Below are 19,687 nucleotides of genomic sequence, written 5' to 3'. Positions count from 1 at the left end.
TTTCCTTCTTTTCACATTCAAATCCAACTAAAACAAATTGATATATTTAAAAGCAAACTAAAGTTCTGTATTAAAACAGGTAATGGCAATAAAATAATATATATATATATAAAAAAAAATATATATATATATAGCCTTGCAGTATAAAGATATTTCTCAAAACACACACACACACACACACACACACACACACACAGGCCTAATGCAATCACTTGTACATCAATGGCAAGTTTTATTTCACAAACAGTTCTTCTCTCATCTGACACATGTCCAGCCAGGCTAAACAAGCGCTAAGCTCAGGCAATGGAGCAACAGGGGAAACGATTGGGAAATAATAAAAACAAGTTTAAATGGGTACATTTTCTATAAATATTTTTGAGTATTCATTTTCTTTTCTAACATAGCCTACTCCAGTTCTTTTTAAAACACACCAGACATGCACATTTTGGGCACTTTTGGTGTGAAATCATATTTATTTTGTCTATCAAAATCTCATCCCAAGACGTCATATGACTGACGCTTTTGACCATACTTCAACATCCGACGTTTTAGGGTACCCTTTAACGTCAGTTAGATGACGATCCTAAGGCGTCATCTAACTGACGCTTTACCTTTAGCGTCAGTTAGATGACGCGGGTAGGTTTAGGTTTGGGGTAGGGTTAGGATTAGATAGCGTCATCTAACTGACGTTAAAGGGTACCCTAAAACGTCGGATGTTGACGTATGGTCAAAAGCGTCAGTCATATGACGTCTTGGGATGAGACTGTGTTACTTTAAACGTGAGCAGCCCAGCAAATAGACTCTGCGCCGAAACCCCCGCTTCACTGCTGCTCGACGCTCACGCGCTGCTCCTGCTCCCGGTGTGAATGCACTCATTGATTAACATGCACGCCGAACAAAAAAACGCGCTGCTCACGCTTGGTTTCCTACATGTGCGTTCCGTGTGCACGTGTGATGCTGATGTTGCGCGATGTTAATCATGCGGCGCCCGAGTGCATTTGACCGGCATAAAATCGGAATATGTCAGACTGACCGGCCGGTCGCCGATCACGTGAAAACCGGCCGATTCCGGTCACCAGCCGATCAATCGGTGCATCCCTACCGATACCGATAACTCTTTATATTGCCGATAACCGATATATTGGCCGATAAATCTAAATCCAAATTTTTGATTAAATTTTTGAGAGCCTGATTACAAAAACAAAAGTCTCATGTCACAAGCACACAATTATAATGTTCTCATAAAAAATTTAAGTAGCCGATATGACAGACTTGCACTGCACATGTTGAACTGAACTGTATTTTCCTTTGTTTAAGTGATTCCAATCATTTTTTAATCCATTCAAAACCATCATGTTGAACAGTGCGCATCTGAAGAGTCTCAGCTGAAGGAAATAATACATTATTTATCGGCTTTAAGATATCGGCCAAATTTTCTTATTGGGCAGATAACATTAAAAATGAACATACAGGTGAAACTCGAAAAATTAGAATATCGTGCAAAAGTTAATTTATTTCAGTAATTCAACTTAAAACTGGTGAAACTAATATATTATATAGACTCATTACATGCAAAGTGAGATATTTCAAGCCTTTATTTGTTATAATTGTGATGATTATGGCTTACAGATATGAAAACCTTTTCACAATATTCTAATTTTGACTGGGGTTTTCATAAGCTGTGAACCATAATGATCAACATTATAACAAATAAAGGCTTGAAATATCTCAATTTGCATGTAATGAGTCTATATAATATATTAGTTTGACCTTTTAAGTTGAATTACTGAAATACAGAGTTTCACCTGTATATCGGCCGATACCGTATTATATGGTTGCCCTAATGAAATTATTGGTGCGTTTAATTCAGGAGTGATCATCCTTGTGCCATATTATAGGGCTCAAAAATCATTCTTCTGAACTTCTGATTTGAATGACCCCGTCATGATTGTTCACGAATTTGAATGCACCATATGAATATAATTTCAATAAGGCGTCAGAAAGTGAAAGCTGCTCTGATCCGAGTCACACACTCCCTTCTGTTTCTGTGGACGTGGCGTCACATATGTCCATCTGCACAGTCATTATGATGGAGCGCAAGTCAGAAACAACCTATGAGTAAGAGAGCGTGTTTTATTCCCCGTTCTTCACGACTCATTACGAACCTCGAGAAGTCTCCTCACCCCCGTTACCCATGATTCTCAGCGGTTGAACATCATCACAATGATGCCTGATGTTGTTTTGGACTTTCAGGTCAAGCAGATCATGGAGGAGGCCGTGACCCGCAAGTTCGTGCATGAAGACAGCAGTCACATATTTTCTTTCTGCGGTAAGATGATCTTCACTTCAAAACCCCTCAAACATTAAAAATATAGGTAACACTTTACAATAAGGTTCATTAGTTAATATGAACTAAGAATGAGCAATACTTCTACAGCATTTATTAATATTAGTTCATATTAATTTCAACATTTACTAATACATTATTAAAATCAAAGGTTGTATTTGTTAACATAAGTTAATGCACTGTGAACTAACATGAACAGCTTTATTTTTATTAACTAACATTAACAAAGATAACTAATACAGTAACAAATGTTTTGCTCATTGTTAGTTAATGTTTGTGAACTAATGAACCTTATTGTAAAGTTACCAAAATATCAAAATGGCAACATGTGTGAGATTGTGCATGTGCCTACAAGCAGCAATCTATGCCGAACTCTTACATGATGTAAATTGCATCAATTTAAACCGTTTTAAAGAGGATCTATTGTGTTTTTTACATGTTCAACTGTCTTTAGTGTGTATGTTGCTGTTTGAGCACAAAGTCTGTTTCTGAACTCCTGAAACGCCTCCATTGTAGTCTTGAGCTTCTTCCGGGAACGAACACGTCACAATATTCCTCATTTAAATAATTAATACGCAGAATAAAGGGGCGGGGCCTGGTTGAGTTAGTTAGTAGTGTGTTAAACTGGTGGTTTCGGTAAGGGGCGGGACATTTCCCAAACACATTTGAAGCGCTCGACCAATCACAACACACTGATCCAGCCGACCAATCAGAGCACAGTGTGCTTTCAGAAGGAGGGGCTTGATAGAGACAGGAACTAAACGGGTGTGTTTCCCAAAAGCATTGTTGGCCAATATGGTCGCAAGTTCCGTTTTTATCAGCATAGTTCAACGAATCGGCTCGAGCTGTGGTTAGAAGCAGAGTTTCGTGGACTTCATGTTGACTTCCTCTCCCTATGGAGGATCCCTTTCCCACTCTACAGATAAAGCCTTGTGAAATTCGGTTCGCGTAACCCGAAGTGATAAAATAAAACAAAATTCTGTATCAAAATTTATAGGCAAGACAAGTAGTTTGTTTAGGCATGGGTTGTATGGAATTACAAACCTGCGCACATATTTTCAAAAGCACATATAACTATAGAATCAATTCTGAATGAGCATGTGAACGCCGTCAGCGTTAATCACAGGTTCGCGTTTAAAGTCTGATCATTTCGACGGAGGTGAATCAATCAAAATTAACTTTAGCTGGAAATAACATTATTCAAGAACCGCTATAAAGCCAAAACAATCTCTGTTACCTTAAATTATATGTTTATCTCTGTAAAGCTGCTTTGAAACAATCCATTGTTAAAAGCGCTATATAAATGAGGATGACTTGACTTAATAAATAATTTTCTTGTGCAATATAAACAAACTGACATTCAGTATATGGAGGACCAACTCTACCATATTTAAAAATAAATACAGAAATAAATAAATGCTCAATAAATAAATAAGCATACAATTAATTGCCCCCAAAAATACAATAAACAAATAAATGTAGGTAGAAATTAAATTATACAGTGAGACATAAATGTATATATCTCTTTTAATTAGCTTCTTTATTTATTCACCTTTGTAATAATTACCTTATTTATTTATTGTCCGTTATAATCTTCAACTTTATTTATTAATTACTTATTTTTTGAAGTATTTATTTATGTGCATGTTATAATATTTTTGTCTGTTTTATTCTTCCTTTGTATTTTTTTACCCTATTTATTTCTTCAATGCTATTTATTTCTGCCTGTCGTTTTTACATTTCTGTATGCATTTCTGCCTCATTATGCAAATGAGGAGGGGCTGTGTCTTAAGGGGTCAACGCCCCTCCCCTCCACTTCCGGCTCATGGGACCTTATTTCGGAAAAAATATGTATGGTAGTCAATGGCGAGAGACAACTTTATCTTTTTATTCCGTCTGAACTGTGCCCTGAATTACACATATGATGTTTGTCAATTTAAAAGATAATTATGAAAGTCAAGAAAGTCGCAGTTTGTCATAAAACAGAAGAGTGACATTTAGTTTTATGTGAAAATCGCTCAATGAACGACATCTCCCGGGAAGCGAAACAACGAGCGAGATCCGCTGCTGATGTGTGTGCAGTCTGGTACAAAACACTCCGGCATGACGGCGTAACGTTACGATTATAACGTAAGACTATAGAAACAATGACAGACGTTAGCTTCAGTAAAGTTAGCTTCATTCATTGAGAGAAAATGTGCGCCTTTTGGGTTTGTAGTCTTTTTAATTACGTATTTTCACAGTCTTATACCTCAACAGTTTTACATCAAACTGCAACTTTCTTGACTTTAAAATGTATCTTTTAAATTGACAATCAGGGATGAGTTCCCTAATGAATATTAATGAGTCTTCCCCTACCACCCTGCAAAAAAAAAAATATCGCGGCCGCGGTGGCATGTAGATTCGACCGATGCAGTAAAATGCTAACCAACCAATGGGCAGAAGTTGACCCCTTAATACACAGCCCCTCCTCATTTGCATAATGAGGCAGAAATGCATACAGAAATGTAAAAACGACAGGCAGAAATAAATAGCATTGAAGAAATAAATAGGGTAAAAAAATACAAAGGAAGAATAAAACAGACAAAAATATTATAACATGCACAAATAAATACTTCAAAAAATAAGTAATTAATAAATAAAGTTGAAGATTATAACGGACAATAAATAAATAAGGTAATTATTACAAAGGTGAATAAATAAAGAAGCTAATTAAAAGAGGTATATACATTTATGTCTCACTGTATAATTTAATTTCTACCTACATTTATTTGTTTATTGTATTTTTTGGGGCAATTAATTGTATGCTTATTTATTTATTGAGCATTTATTTATTTCTGTATTTATTTTTTAATATGGTAGAGTTGGTCCTCCATATCAGTACAATCTATATCTTTTATTTAGAATATATAAAAATGTAACTTACATCTTTTAGTTTGTCAAAAGATTTAAAGTGTGTGAACGTGCTCTAGTACGTAAGAACAAGCCCATGATTGAATCTGGAAATAAAGCAAAATAACTGAGAAATAGTCCTCAGATGCCATGTTCATAATTTATAGCAAAACATCTAGCATTAATTCGATCTCAAACAGATTCATTAAAAGTAGTTATTACTCCACCACCTGCGTGACGTCATTAACCCATGTGGTTGAACGACCAATTTGCGACAACATGGTTTCGGGAAACAGTCGTGACTAGCTAGTTGATTTCTTCAACGCTGCATCGGACTACAGTAGTTAAGCAGCGAGTTACGCTGTTTTACGGGAAACACTCCCCAGAGCGTTACTGACAGACTGGGAAGAGAGGAGCCGCAACAATAGAGAATATGGGGAAAATAATCAACATTCAAGCAGGAAAACCTGTTCTAGAGCCTAAAAACAACATCAAGACTTTGTTAAAAGGCATAATAGGTCCCAATGCATGTGACAAAAGCATTTTCCTTTTAAATGCATATTTTAGTCTCAACTTTATTTCACCTTGACGTCAGTGTGTTGTATCTGGTATGTCAGTATGGTGAGTGGGCTGGTGAAAGGACACTAATTACTCGGGTTATCATTGATGGCTCACATCATATCCGTTTGCTTCAGTGAGCTGTCAAACCACCTCCACCTAACCATCTGTTCATGATGCTGTCAGATTACTGCGTTCTGTAATCGAGCAGATAAACACTAAGGGCTCTATCATACACCCGGTGCAATGCTGTGTGTGTTTTGCTAGTTTCAGCCCGACGCAATTTTCATTTTCACGTCCTGCGCCTCGATGTTTAAATAGCAAATGCATTTGCGCTCATCTGTTCGCCCGTGGGCTGCTGGTCTGAGAACGAGTGTGTGTTCAGGCGCAGTGTTGGAGCGTTGCTATTTTGAGGAACTGAAATAGACTGAGGCGTTGACCTACAAAAACCTGGTCTAAAGTCAATGGCGCAGTGTTTTTTGTTGTTATTTAAAGAGCGCGTTATTGGCTGGTCAACAAGGAGCGTACACTTTGTCCTGTAAATGGTCAGATCCGTTTCCTCGCTAGAGAAGCAGTTTTTCCGCTTGCAAATTCCTCCATGTAAATAGCGAATCCGCCAAGGCGCAAGCTCAACTGTCTTTTAAAGGGAATGTTTGATGAGACTTTATTGCACGTTACGCCCAAAACACACCCATTACTCATTAAGAGAATAGGGATGACCCTTTTAGACCATGCGCCGGGAGCGCCGACCATTTTTCCCGTCGTTAAACTAGCAAAAGTGTATTCGGACTCTTAGGGTGCTTTTACACCTGACTCATTTAGTTCGGTTGAATCGCACTAGAGTTCGTTTTCCCCCTTGGTGCGGTTCGTTTGGGCCGGTGTGAATGCAGCGATCGCACTCGGGTGCGCACCAAAAGCGGACCAAACAAGCGGGTCTCGGTACGCTTTCAAACGAACTCTGGAGCGGTTCGTTTGTGGTGAGAACGTGATCCGACCTCGAACAGACCCGACTGCCAATGAACTGCGCATCTCTGGATTAAACCAGCTGCCGTAGTCAAACAAAACTATTATTTAGATTGTCAATAGCGCTCCCTTTAAGCCATGACTGACTTACTGCGTTCTGCACTCTCACTGAAACTCTCTTCATGAACACATTGACAGGGAATCTCTTATTTATATCGTGTCTAAACTGTGTTGTTTATGAGGGGATTTGCAAAAGGATAAAGCTCTGCTGACTCTGAACATACATTGTGAGCGAATTATCCGCATGTCTGCCGGATCTTCCTCCTCTGTTTACTTCCAGGAGTCCTGTTGGCATTTTCCCGCACGTTCATTCTGACCAATCGGAGTGCAGTTGTGGAAATATGTTCAAGACACATCTGCCCAACGAGTGATGTGGATGTTGTCACGTGACTGCATTTTGGTTCGTTTCATCAACTGATTCGGACCAGAGCAATCAGTGTGGTGTGAAAAGGAACCAAAACACCTGAAAATGATTCAAAGTATAATTTTTTGTTATTCGCCAGCCTTTTTCAACGCGTTTGTGTTAACACCCAAGCGATTTTCGCTGACGATGAGCTGAGTGAATATGCCAATTCATTCCCTGACATTAGACGGCGCTTAATGTAAAACAGAAATAGTCCTTTTTCTTAGTCGCTGTCGCGTTTGTCATGTAGTTCTTTATGTTCCGACACCAACGAGAACAGCAGCTCTACATTCATCTGGCCTTGCATCTTCCTCGTCTTATTCCTTCCTGGCAGTGTAGACCATAGATATCCATAATAAAGGCTAGATGTCTTACGGCGGAGTCTCTATCGTCATCACCGGCGGCCATCTTGTCACAGGCAAGCTTTCTGGCGGGCTCTGTGGTACTGATGTATGGTGAGAACACAAATACTCTTATCTTGCTGAAATCTTGACGGATTTTCAAACGGTTTGGTTTCTTACAAAGCTTATTAACGTGGGTTGATTATTTATTTATACACTTATTTTTCATAAGTGTGCAGTGTCATAACTACATCTCTGACGTTTATAACAAACCAAACCGTTTGAAAATCGGTAGAAAATTGAGCAAGTTATGGTTATTTAAAAAGTACATGCACCATTAACACAATATTACGAGTGAGCGAGCTGCCTGTGACAAGATGGCCGCCAGGTGCGGACGTCGACCTCCATTGGCCAGCAGCGCGGACGAGACATCTAGCCTTTATTATGGATATCTATGGTGTAGACGCTACTTGGCGTATATCTTCTTCGCCGTTACGTGTGTGTGCTCGGCAAGACCGTTTTGTGTTTGAGCGCCCCCAAGTTGTGTTTTACTGTAACTTCAGAAGCTCCAGACACGTGAGCAAAAGCGCCAATCTCATTGGTCGGATAGTTTTTGACGCGGCGCGTCAAACCAAAAAAACGTACCCGAGGCGTTTTTTTTTTTTTTTAAATGACGCTTTTACGTGCGGCGTTTTTCGCGTCGGTGTGCACACTCACATTGGCGCCCTTTGTTTAGTCAAGAGGCGTTAAACGTCGGCGAATTTCGCGCGCCGGTGTGAACAGGCCTTTAGTCCGGACCAAATGAACCGAACTACAGATGTGAAAGCACCCTAAAGGCTCGTACACACCGGGACGAATATTGGCTTGCGTTATTCGTCAGCGTTTTTCAACGCGTTTTTTGTGTTAACACCCAAGCGATTTTCGCTGACGATGAGCCGAGTGAACATGCAAATTCATTCCCTGACATTAGACGGCGCTTAATGTAAAACAGAAATATATCAGTCCTATTTTGTAGTCGCTGTGGCGTTTGTCATATAGTTCTTTATGTTCCGACACCAACGAGACCAGCAGCTCTACATTCATCTTGCCTTGCATCTTCCTCGTCTTATTTCTTCCCGGCAGTGTAGACCATAAAGTGTCACATTCGCGGCATTATTACGTCTGTCTCCTGCACGCGAAACAGGAGGAGAGGAGAATAAAGGACATTGGCCAGCAGCGCGGACGAGACATCTAGCCTTTATTATGGATATCTATGGTGTAGACGCTACTTGGCGTATATCTTCTTCGCCGTTACGTATGTGTGCTCAGCAAGACCGTTTTGTGTTTGAGCGCCCCCAAGTTGTGTTTTACTGTAACTTCAGAAGCTCCAGACACGTGAGCAAAAGCGCCAATCTCATTGGTCGGATAGTTTTTGACGCGGCGCGTCAAACCAAAAAAACGTACCCGAGGCGTTTTTAAAAAAAAATGACGCTTTTACGTGCGGCGTTTTTCGCGTTGGTGTGCACACTCACACTGGCGCCCTTTGTTTCGTCACGAGCCGTTAAACGTCGGCGAATTTCGCGCGCTGGTGTGAACAGGCCTTTAGTCCGGACCAAATGAACCGAACTACAGATGTGAAAGCACCCTTAGTGGATTTTAGACCATGTGCTTCGATCCTTAAAATAGGGCCCACTGTGACTAAACAGATTGAGTAGAGGTGTATCTGTGGTTTGTGCAGGTGTGGTGGAAGCGTGTGTTCTTCATGGGCTGAAGCGCCGGGCCGCCGGGTTCCTGCGCAGTAACAAGCTGGCGGCTCTTTTCATGAAGGTGGGCAAGATGTTTCCGCCAGCTGAGGAACTGTGCAGGAAGGTCCAGGAACTGGAGCAAATCATAGAGAACAAGTGAGTTTCTCTAAGCAATGTGGTATTCAAATGAAAAAATATAACAAAAGATATTATTATTAAGATAATACTATATAATTAATTTTATAAATTTTATTCTATTATATTAATTTTATAAATTTAATTATTTTATTTGAAAAATTATATTATTATTTAAGCTTTGGTCAAATTCTCAGATTTCTGGAATTATGTTGTTTTTTGTTCCTTTTCTTTAGAAAGGTGCTATATAAATGAAACAATAATAATAAAAAATATGTTTAATAAATAAAAATAATATAAATAATTATTTTAATGACAATAATAATTGTAATTTAGATTTAATTTTTATCATTTGTATTAGATTATAATTTTGATCAATTATATTTATATTTATAATTATAAATATATTTTATAATATATGTATTATTTTCATTTCATGAATTGTACTTAATTATATTTATGTTTAATTATTAATAATAATAATCTTGCTAATAATATTATCATTTCTAACAACAATAATAATTATATACATTTTATACAATTTTAAATGTTTTTATTTATATTCATATATTTTTGATTATTTTCATTTTATGAATTGTAATTAATTATATTTATTATTATAAAATAACGAGTAATATAAATATTTCTGCTGGTTTGAAATCAAATGATAATTGTGCACTTTTGAGTCGTGCATTTGAGAGTTAAGAAAAATAAATATAGTTGATTTTCATTGCGTATTATTTTACTTTTCAGACAAAACCAGAGCCAGATGAGTCAAGAGAGCGTCCGAAAACATCCCCGGCCACCCAACCTGTCCCCGCTGGCCATCAAACACCTCTGGATCCGCACTGCGCTTACAGAGAAGATGCTGGACAAAATCGTGCATTACATGGTGGAGAACAGCAGGTGAAGAATCAATTAATTACATATATTATCTCTGTTTTAAAAATGCTTCAACGGCTTTGTTGCATGTTTAATTCAGCAAGTGCCATTCAATTATCACCTCAAATGGCAATTTTGTATATGCAATCCAATTTTGTGTACACATTTTATAGCTTCAAATAATAAGACAAAAAAAATGGTGTTTAAAAATTAGCCTTCTACGGGTGAAACTCGAAAAATTAGAATATCGAGCAAAAGTTCATTTATTTCAGTAATTCAACTTAAAAGGTGAAACTAATATATTATATAGACTCATTACATGCAAAGTGAGATATTTCAAGCCTTTATTTGTTATAATTTTGATGATTATGGCTTACAGCTTATGAAAACCTTTTCACAATATTCTAATTTTGATAATATCTCACTTTGCATGTAATGAGTCTATTAGTTTCAGCTTTTAAGTTGAATTACTGAAATAAATGAATTTTTGCACGATATTCAAATTTTTCGAGTTTCCCCTGTAGTTACTTTGTTACACTTTCATCCATGAGTATTGCATGCATACAGAACATTTACATACTAGGCTCAGTATGCAAAGTGCAGTATTATGTTATTCTGATCCTGAATGCCATTACTTTTACTTTTATTTCAGCAAGTTTTATGAAAGAGAAGCTCTTCTGAGAGATCCAGTTGACGGCCCAATCCTCGCATCTTTGCTTGGTATCAGCTTTGATATTTTTAAATATGTTCAAGAATTTGTATATTGCAATGTTTTTATTGTTGGTTTAGTTAGTTAATGCTTTACCTAATGTTAACAAGCGAGACCTTGTAGAGGTTATGCATTGACGTCACTGAGTGGCAGAAGAGCTGCTTTGTGACTGAGTTTAATAGAGGAAACTGTGAAAACGTGAGTAAAACAAACTATTATCAGTTTAAACTAAAGCTTGGACTCGATATAGTGTTCCTTACAACTGACCAGAGATCCAGTGATTATGGATATTGACATGCAGCAGGAAATTCTGTTTCCTCACATTTATATGAGCCTGATTTCAACGCCGAGGAAATACATAAAGCAAATTTTCCTGTGAATGCTTTATATAAATATAATATAGGTCTAAATCCATGTGATCACTTATATCAATGTTATATACATCATCATATCGCCAGCCTTAAAACTTGTGTAGTTTTTTTATTAGTGTTTATTTAAAAACGTCCAATTATGCAGAATATACAATGGTAAATATTGGGGAAACTCGGAAAATTCGAATATGGTGCAAAAGTCCATTTATTTCAGTAATTCAACTTAAAAGGTGAAACTAATATATTATATAGACTCATTACATGCAAAGTGAGATATTTCAAGCCTTTATTTGTTATAATTGTGATGATTATGGCTTACAGCTTATTAAAACCTTTCCACAATATTCTAATTTTGAATTTGGGGTTTTCATAAGCTATAATCATCAAAATTATAACAAAATAAAGGCTTGAAATATCTCACTTTGCATGTAATGAGTCTATATAATATATTAGTTTCACCTTTTAAGTTTAATTACTGAAATAAATGAACTTTTGCACCATATTCTAATTTTCCGAGTTTCACCTGTATTTAATTAATGAGTTGTCAATACAATATATAACAATACAAATATATATATATAATTTTACCCCATAATTCAGCATATTGACACTAAACTGCAAATCCAGCTTTCTCATCAGGATTCAGATGTTTCTGTGAATCGTTTCAGCGATTCGTTTGCTTCTCTGTCCTGTAGCTTTCAGCATCTGTACAAATATTTAAACAATGTAATAATTTTATGCAGATATAATGAGGTCATTGAAGTAATGAATACTTGTTTGTTAACAAATGATTATGACATTTACAAACTGTTATGATGCGTTGAGGTAAAGATAAATGTGTGTGATGTGTGTGTTCCAGTCGGGCCGTGTGCTCTGGATTACACTAAAGCCAAGACGGCCAATCACTTCTGGACGGACCCGTCGGCGGACGAGCTGGTGCAGAGACACCGCATCCACAGCGGACACTGCCGCCAGGACTCTCCCACGAAACGCCCCGCGCTCGTAAGACTGCACACACACACACGCATGCTCCGGATCGGGCGACTGCACACACGCATGCTCTGGATCGAGCGACTGCACACACACATGCTCTGGATCGGGCGACTGCACACACACACACATGCTCTGGATCGGGCGACTGCACACACACATGCTCCGGATCGGGCGACTGCACACACACACACATGCTCTGGATCGGGCGACTGCACACACACATGCTCCGGATCGGGCGACTGCACACACACACATGCTCTGGATCGGGCGACTGCACACACACATGCTCTGGATCGGGCGACTGCACACACATGCATGCTCTGGATTGGGCGACTGCACACACACACGCACGCTCTGGATCGGGCGACTGCACACACACACGCACGCTCTGGATCGTGCGACTGCACACACACACACATGCTCTGGATCGGGCGACTGCACACACACACACATGCTCTGGATCGGGCGACTGCACACACACACGCACGCTCTGGATCGGGCGACTGCACACACACACGCACGCTCTGGATCGGGCGACTGCACACACACACACGCTCCGGATCGGGCGACTGCACACACACACGCACGCTCTGGATCGGGCGACTGCACACACACACACGCTCTGGATCGGGCGACTGCACACACACACGCACGCTCTGGATCGGGCGACTGCACACAAACACGCTCTGGATCGGGCGACTGCACACACACACACGCTCTGGATCGGGCGACTGCACACACACATGCTCCGGATCGGGCGACTGCACACACACACACATGCTCTGGATCGGGCGACTGCACACACACACGCTCTGGATCGGGCGACTGCACACACACATGCTCCGGATCGGGCGACTGCACACACACACGCATGTTCCGGATCGGGCGACTGCACACACGCATGCTCTGGATCGGGCGACTGCACACACACACGCATGCTCCGGATCGGGCGACTGCACACACACATGCTCCGGATCGGGCGACTGCACACACACGCATGCTCCGGATCGGGCGACTGCACACACACATGCTCCGGATCGGGCGACTGCACACACACGCATGCTCCGGATCGGGCGACTGCACACACACATGCTCCGGATCGGGCGACTGCACACACACATGCTCCGGATCGGGCGACTGCACACACACGCGCATGCTCTGGATCGGGCGACTGCACACACACATGCTCTGGATCGGGCGACTGCACACAAACACGCTCTGGATCGGGCGACTGCACACACACATGCTCCGGATCGGGCGACTGCACACACACACACATGCTCTGGATCGGGCGACTGCACACACACACGCTCTGGATCGGGCGACTGCACACACACATGCTCCGGATCGGGCGACTGCACACACACACGCATGTTCCGGATCGGGCGACTGCACACACGCATGCTCTGGATCGGGCGACTCCACACACACACGCATGCTCCGGATCGGGCGACTGCACACACACATGCTCCGGATCGGGCGACTGCACACACACGCATGCTCCGGATCGGGCGACTGCACACACACATGCTCCGGATCGGGCGACTGCACACACACGCATGCTCTGGATCGGGCGACTGCACACACACGCGCATGCTCTGGATCGGGCGACTGCACACACACGCGCATGCTCTGGATCGGGCGACTGCACACACACATGCTCTGGATCGGGCGACTGCACACACACACGCTCTGGATCGGGCGACTGCACCCACACATGCTCTGGATCGGGCGACTGCACACACACATGCTCCGGATCGGGCGACTGCACACACGCATGCTCTGGATCGGGCGACTGCACACACACACGCTCCGGATCGGGCGACTGCACACACACACGCATGCTCCGGATCGGGCGACTGCACGCACGCATGCTCCGGATCGGGCGACTGCACGCACGCATGCTCCGGATCGGGCGACTGCACACACACACGCTCTGGATCGGGCGACTGCACACGCGCATGCTCTGGATCGGGCGACTGCACACACACACGCTCTGGATCGGGCGACTGCACACACACGCTCTGGATCGGGCGACTGCACACACGCATGCTCCGGATTGGGCGACTGCACACACGCATGCTCTGGATCGGGCGACTGCACACACACATGCTCCGGATCGGGCGACTGCACACACGCATGCTCTGGATCGGGCGACTGCACACACACACGCTCCGGATCGGGCGACTGCACACACACACGCATGCTCCGGATCGGGCGACTGCACGCACGCATGCTCCGGATCGGGCGACTGCACGCACGCATGTTCCGGATCGGGCGACTGCACACACACACGCTCTGGATCGGGCGACTGCACACGCGCATGCTCTGGATCGGGCGACTGCACACACACACGCTCTGGATCGGGCGACTGCACACACACACGCTCTGGATCGGGCGACTGCACACACGCATGCTCCGGATTGGGCGACTGCACACACGCATGCTCCGGATCGGGCGACTGCACACACGCATGCTCTGGATCGGGCGACTGCACACGCGCATGCTCTGGATCGGGCGACTGCACACGCGCATGCTCCGGATCGGGCGACTGCACACACACACGCTCTGGATCGGGCGACTGCACACACGCATGCTCCGGATTGGGCGACTGCACACACGCATGCTCCGGATCGGGCGACTGCACACACGCATGCTCTGGATCGGGCGACTGCACACGCGCATGCTCTGGATCGGGCGACTGCACACGCGCATGCTCCGGATCGGGCGACTGCACACACACACGCTCTGGATCGGGCGACTGCACACACGCATGCTCCGGATCGGGCGACTGCACACGCGCATGCTCCGGATCGGGCGACTGCACACACACACGCATGTTCCGGATCGGGCGACTGCACACACGCATGCTCTGGATCGGGCGACTCCACACACACACGCATGCTCCGGATCGGGCGACTGCACACACACATGCTCCGGATCGGGCGACTGCACACACACGCATGCTCCGGATCGGGCGACTGCACACACACATGCTCCGGATCGGGCGACTGCACACACACGCATGCTCTGGATCGGGCGACTGCACACACACGCGCATGCTCTGGATCGGGCGACTGCACACACACGCGCATGCTCTGGATCGGGCGACTGCACACACACATGCTCTGGATCGGGCGACTGCACACACACACGCTCTGGATCGGGCGACTGCACCCACACATGCTCTGGATCGGGCGACTGCACACACACATGCTCCGGATCGGGCGACTGCACACACGCATGCTCTGGATCGGGCGACTGCACACACACACGCTCCGGATCGGGCGACTGCACACACACACGCATGCTCCGGATCGGGCGACTGCACGCACGCATGCTCCGGATCGGGCGACTGCACGCACGCATGCTCCGGATCGGGCGACTGCACACACACACGCTCTGGATCGGGCGACTGCACACGCGCATGCTCTGGATCGGGCGACTGCACACACACACGCTCTGGATCGGGCGACTGCACACACACGCTCTGGATCGGGCGACTGCACACACGCATGCTCCGGATTGGGCGACTGCACACACGCATGCTCTGGATCGGGCGACTGCACACACACATGCTCCGGATCGGGCGACTGCACACACGCATGCTCTGGATCGGGCGACTGCACACACACACGCTCCGGATCGGGCGACTGCACACACACACGCATGCTCCGGATCGGGCGACTGCACGCACGCATGCTCCGGATCGGGCGACTGCACGCACGCATGTTCCGGATCGGGCGACTGCACACACACACGCTCTGGATCGGGCGACTGCACACGCGCATGCTCTGGATCGGGCGACTGCACACACACACGCTCTGGATCGGGCGACTGCACACACACACGCTCTGGATCGGGCGACTGCACACACGCATGCTCCGGATTGGGCGACTGCACACACGCATGCTCCGGATCGGGCGACTGCACACACGCATGCTCTGGATCGGGCGACTGCACACGCGCATGCTCTGGATCGGGCGACTGCACACGCGCATGCTCCGGATCGGGCGACTGCACACACACACGCTCTGGATCGGGCGACTGCACACACGCATGCTCCGGATTGGGCGACTGCACACACGCATGCTCCGGATCGGGCGACTGCACACACGCATGCTCTGGATCGGGCGACTGCACACGCGCATGCTCTGGATCGGGCGACTGCACACGCGCATGCTCCGGATCGGGCGACTGCACACACACACGCTCTGGATCGGGCGACTGCACACACGCATGCTCCGGATCGGGCGACTGCACACGCGCATGCTCCGGATCGGGCGACTGCACACGCGCATGCTCTAGATCGGGCGACTGCACACACACACGCATGCTGTTTTTTCAGTCTATCTATCATAGGGCTGTCAACTTTAGTCGTTTAGTCGACTAATCGGTCGATGCCGTCTTGGTCGACTGACATTCTTATTGGTCGACCAGTTGCATTTTTTTTTTTTTACCAATAGAAAGAAATTTTCAATGATTTACTCCTTGATATTTATTCCTTTTATAAGCAGTTAAATATTACTGTATTCTAAATATAATTAGCCTATGGTTTATCCCCAACTTTAAATGCTTTAATTTAGGCTATTTTGTAACAGCGCCACAGTTTAGCGCACACACATAAACACTCGGTTCGCACCTGTGGCTGGCTGCGCTGCTGCTTCGCACTCAGTAAGGGATATAGGTAGTTTAGCTGTATTCATTCAGTTAGAACGCTACTTGTTTCGGTTTTTATGTTTTTATACACTATGTTTTTATCTCGATGCGGCGTGGACGCACTTGGGAAAAAAGAGCGCATCGCACCGCGACCGTTGCTTCCATCATGAGCGCGCACACCGCGCGCCTACATTTGAAATCGAACTTGAGCGCGCAAAAGACGTGAGCAGTCCCTTTAACGGCTTTATCATGCTGACTCAATAGATTGTGTTTTCTTGATATGTTTTTGTTTTTATTTGTACACTTGACGCATTTGAAAATAGCCTAAATAATGTAACAAAACGAAAATAAACCTATATGCGGTCCTACAATACAGCCTATTATTATTAGGATTGTTTTTAGGCTCTTTGGTTTTTTTTGTGTGTGTTTGTTTTAAAACTCCTAGATCGGCTGGACAAAAGTTAACCCATAGCTTTGAAAGTAAAGAAGAATATACAGCCTGTATAAACGAGAGCTTTTGTTAGGATTTTTCATTGTGGCAGATGCAGTTATATTTTTTGTAGCGTGTGGTGTGGTCAGGTGCGCGATTGTGACTGTTACGGGCAGTGCTCCTCACTTTTTGCAGTTAAAAAAAAAATCACTTAATTTTCAAAGAATTGTATTATTATTATAGTTTTAGGTATTTTTGATGTTTTTTCGTTGTTGTTTTATAAATGCTCTATGACAATTGTTAAAAAATGTTAAATCAAAACATCGCGTTTTTTTTTTTTTTTTTTTTGACTAATCACTGCGCAGGACAAGACTTTGGTCGACTAAGGATTTCTTTGGTTGACTACAGCCCTAATCTATCATTCAATCATCCATCTATCTATTTGTCTTCTATCTATCTGTCGTTCAGTCTATCCATCCTTCTATCTGTCTATCATCTATCTATCTGTCGTTCAGTCTATCTATCCTTCTATCTGTCTATCATCTATCGTTCATTCGTTCTATCTATCATCATTCTGTTTGTCTATCAATCTATCTGTCATCCAATCTATCCATCGCTCATCTATCTATCTATGCATCTGTCTATCTACCTTGCTTTGCTTTTCTATTTGTTTGTTGCATATGTAAAAGAAAAATCTCAAATGCTATTAGAGAGTAATACGCTGAAACGAACCTTGATCTCCATCTCTGTGCAGATTCAGAAGAGGCAGTCGAGCGGCAGCCTGGACGACAGGCCTTCTCTCTGGGCTCGCGATTACGTCCAGTCTCTTCATCAAAACTCCAGAGCCACGTTGCTCTTCGGGAAGAACAACGTCCTCGTGCAGCCGGTACGTCAGCTGTAAATATTACTTTGACGTGCGTGACGATACTGTAGTGATATGGCGTTTTAAAGGTGCAGTGTGTAATATTTAGGAGCATCTGTTGACAGAAATGCAATATCATATACATAACTATGTTTTCAGTGGTGTATAAAGACCTTACTTAATGAACCGTTATGTGTTTATTAGCTTAGAATGAGGCATTTCTCTCTACACACACCGCGGGTCGCCTTACGTCGACATGTTTCTACGGTGGCCCTGAACGGACAAACGTGTTTCGTCACTATGTTGTTCTTCACGATAAGAAGCTGCTAAAGTCAGCGAATAAAACACTGACACAATGATGAACAAGTAACAATAATATTCGCAATAACATCGTTTTACTGAATAATTAAGTAAACCTAATTTCTTAATTTATCTTTGTAAAGAAACCTCATTGCTTAACTGGCTACTCTCTGCTGTCTCAGAAGACGACATCACTTCCTGTCGGCCACCGTAACTTCTGTTGGGTGCAATTCACAACCTCACCACTAGATGCTGCTAAAAATTACACACTGCACCTTTAAATAATGAATGGCAATAAATCGTCTCTGGTCTTTTAGACAGACGACACTGAATCTATCCCAGGATACCTCTCTCTACATCAGACGGCGGATCTGATGACACTGAAATGGACACCGAACCAGCTGATGAACGGAAACGTGGCGGAGTTTGATTATGAGAAAAGGTGCGTTATGATTGCGACGTCGAATATGTGGCTGTGTAAATGATTTTTAAGTCATTACTGGTGTCTCTTTATTTTCTCCCTTAGTGTGTATTGGGATTTTGCGATGTCCATTCGTCTAGAGGAGATCGTCTATTTGCACTGTCATCAGCATGGTGAATATATCAATGCTGAGCATCTTTAACACTGTAAAGCCAATAAAACTCAGAAAAAATCTTTTTTTATAATCAGTTTATTGAACCTTTAGACAAAACGTTTTTTTTTTGTTGACTATCATAATTGATCCATCAGGCTTTTATGGTTCATTTAGTATGATAAAGTGAGAATATGGAGGGGGGAAAACAGCTAAATTTTATTCAGAGACTCAAACTGAGCAAAAAGATGCAATTTTCAGCACATTTTGATATTTTATGGTCAAAAAGTGATGAAATTCTGATGCTTGTAATGTAAATCAATGAGATATTTATAACAGTACAGCAGATACTTACATAAAATGCATATAGATATCAATATCTGCCAATAATATGTCTTAGTGAGTTGATATTAAAATGCTTAGTTTTATGATCAAAGCTCTTTAGTTTTAAAACATATAATGCAATGATGATTAAGAGATGAACAA

The 19,687-nt window shown here is 43.3% G+C and overlaps 1 protein-coding gene across 1 annotated transcript in view; it reads left to right on the top strand.

The window, feature by feature from the left end:
* Positions 1-19,687, top strand: part of sgsm1b (small G protein signaling modulator 1b) — a 52,105-nt gene that overhangs the window by 6,509 nt on the left and 25,909 nt on the right. Inside the window, exons 3-10 of the mRNA XM_056261413.1 lie at positions 2,254-2,329; positions 9,282-9,444; positions 10,177-10,329; positions 10,958-11,025; positions 12,245-12,387; positions 18,222-18,353; positions 18,947-19,071; positions 19,156-19,223. Of these exons, the coding sequence (XP_056117388.1) occupies positions 2,254-2,329; positions 9,282-9,444; positions 10,177-10,329; positions 10,958-11,025; positions 12,245-12,387; positions 18,222-18,353; positions 18,947-19,071; positions 19,156-19,223 (928 nt within the window). The remainder of the gene's footprint in view (positions 1-2,253; positions 2,330-9,281; positions 9,445-10,176; positions 10,330-10,957; positions 11,026-12,244; positions 12,388-18,221; positions 18,354-18,946; positions 19,072-19,155; positions 19,224-19,687) is intronic.

The sequence above is a fragment of the Rhinichthys klamathensis genome, unplaced genomic scaffold (assembly GCF_029890125.1).
Source record: "Rhinichthys klamathensis goyatoka isolate OS25496 unplaced genomic scaffold, OSU_Roscu_1.1 h1tg000182l_1, whole genome shotgun sequence".
NCBI classification, from domain to species: Eukaryota; Metazoa; Chordata; class Actinopteri; order Cypriniformes; family Leuciscidae; genus Rhinichthys; species Rhinichthys klamathensis.
This window is presented reverse-complemented; position numbering and strand designations above follow the sequence as displayed.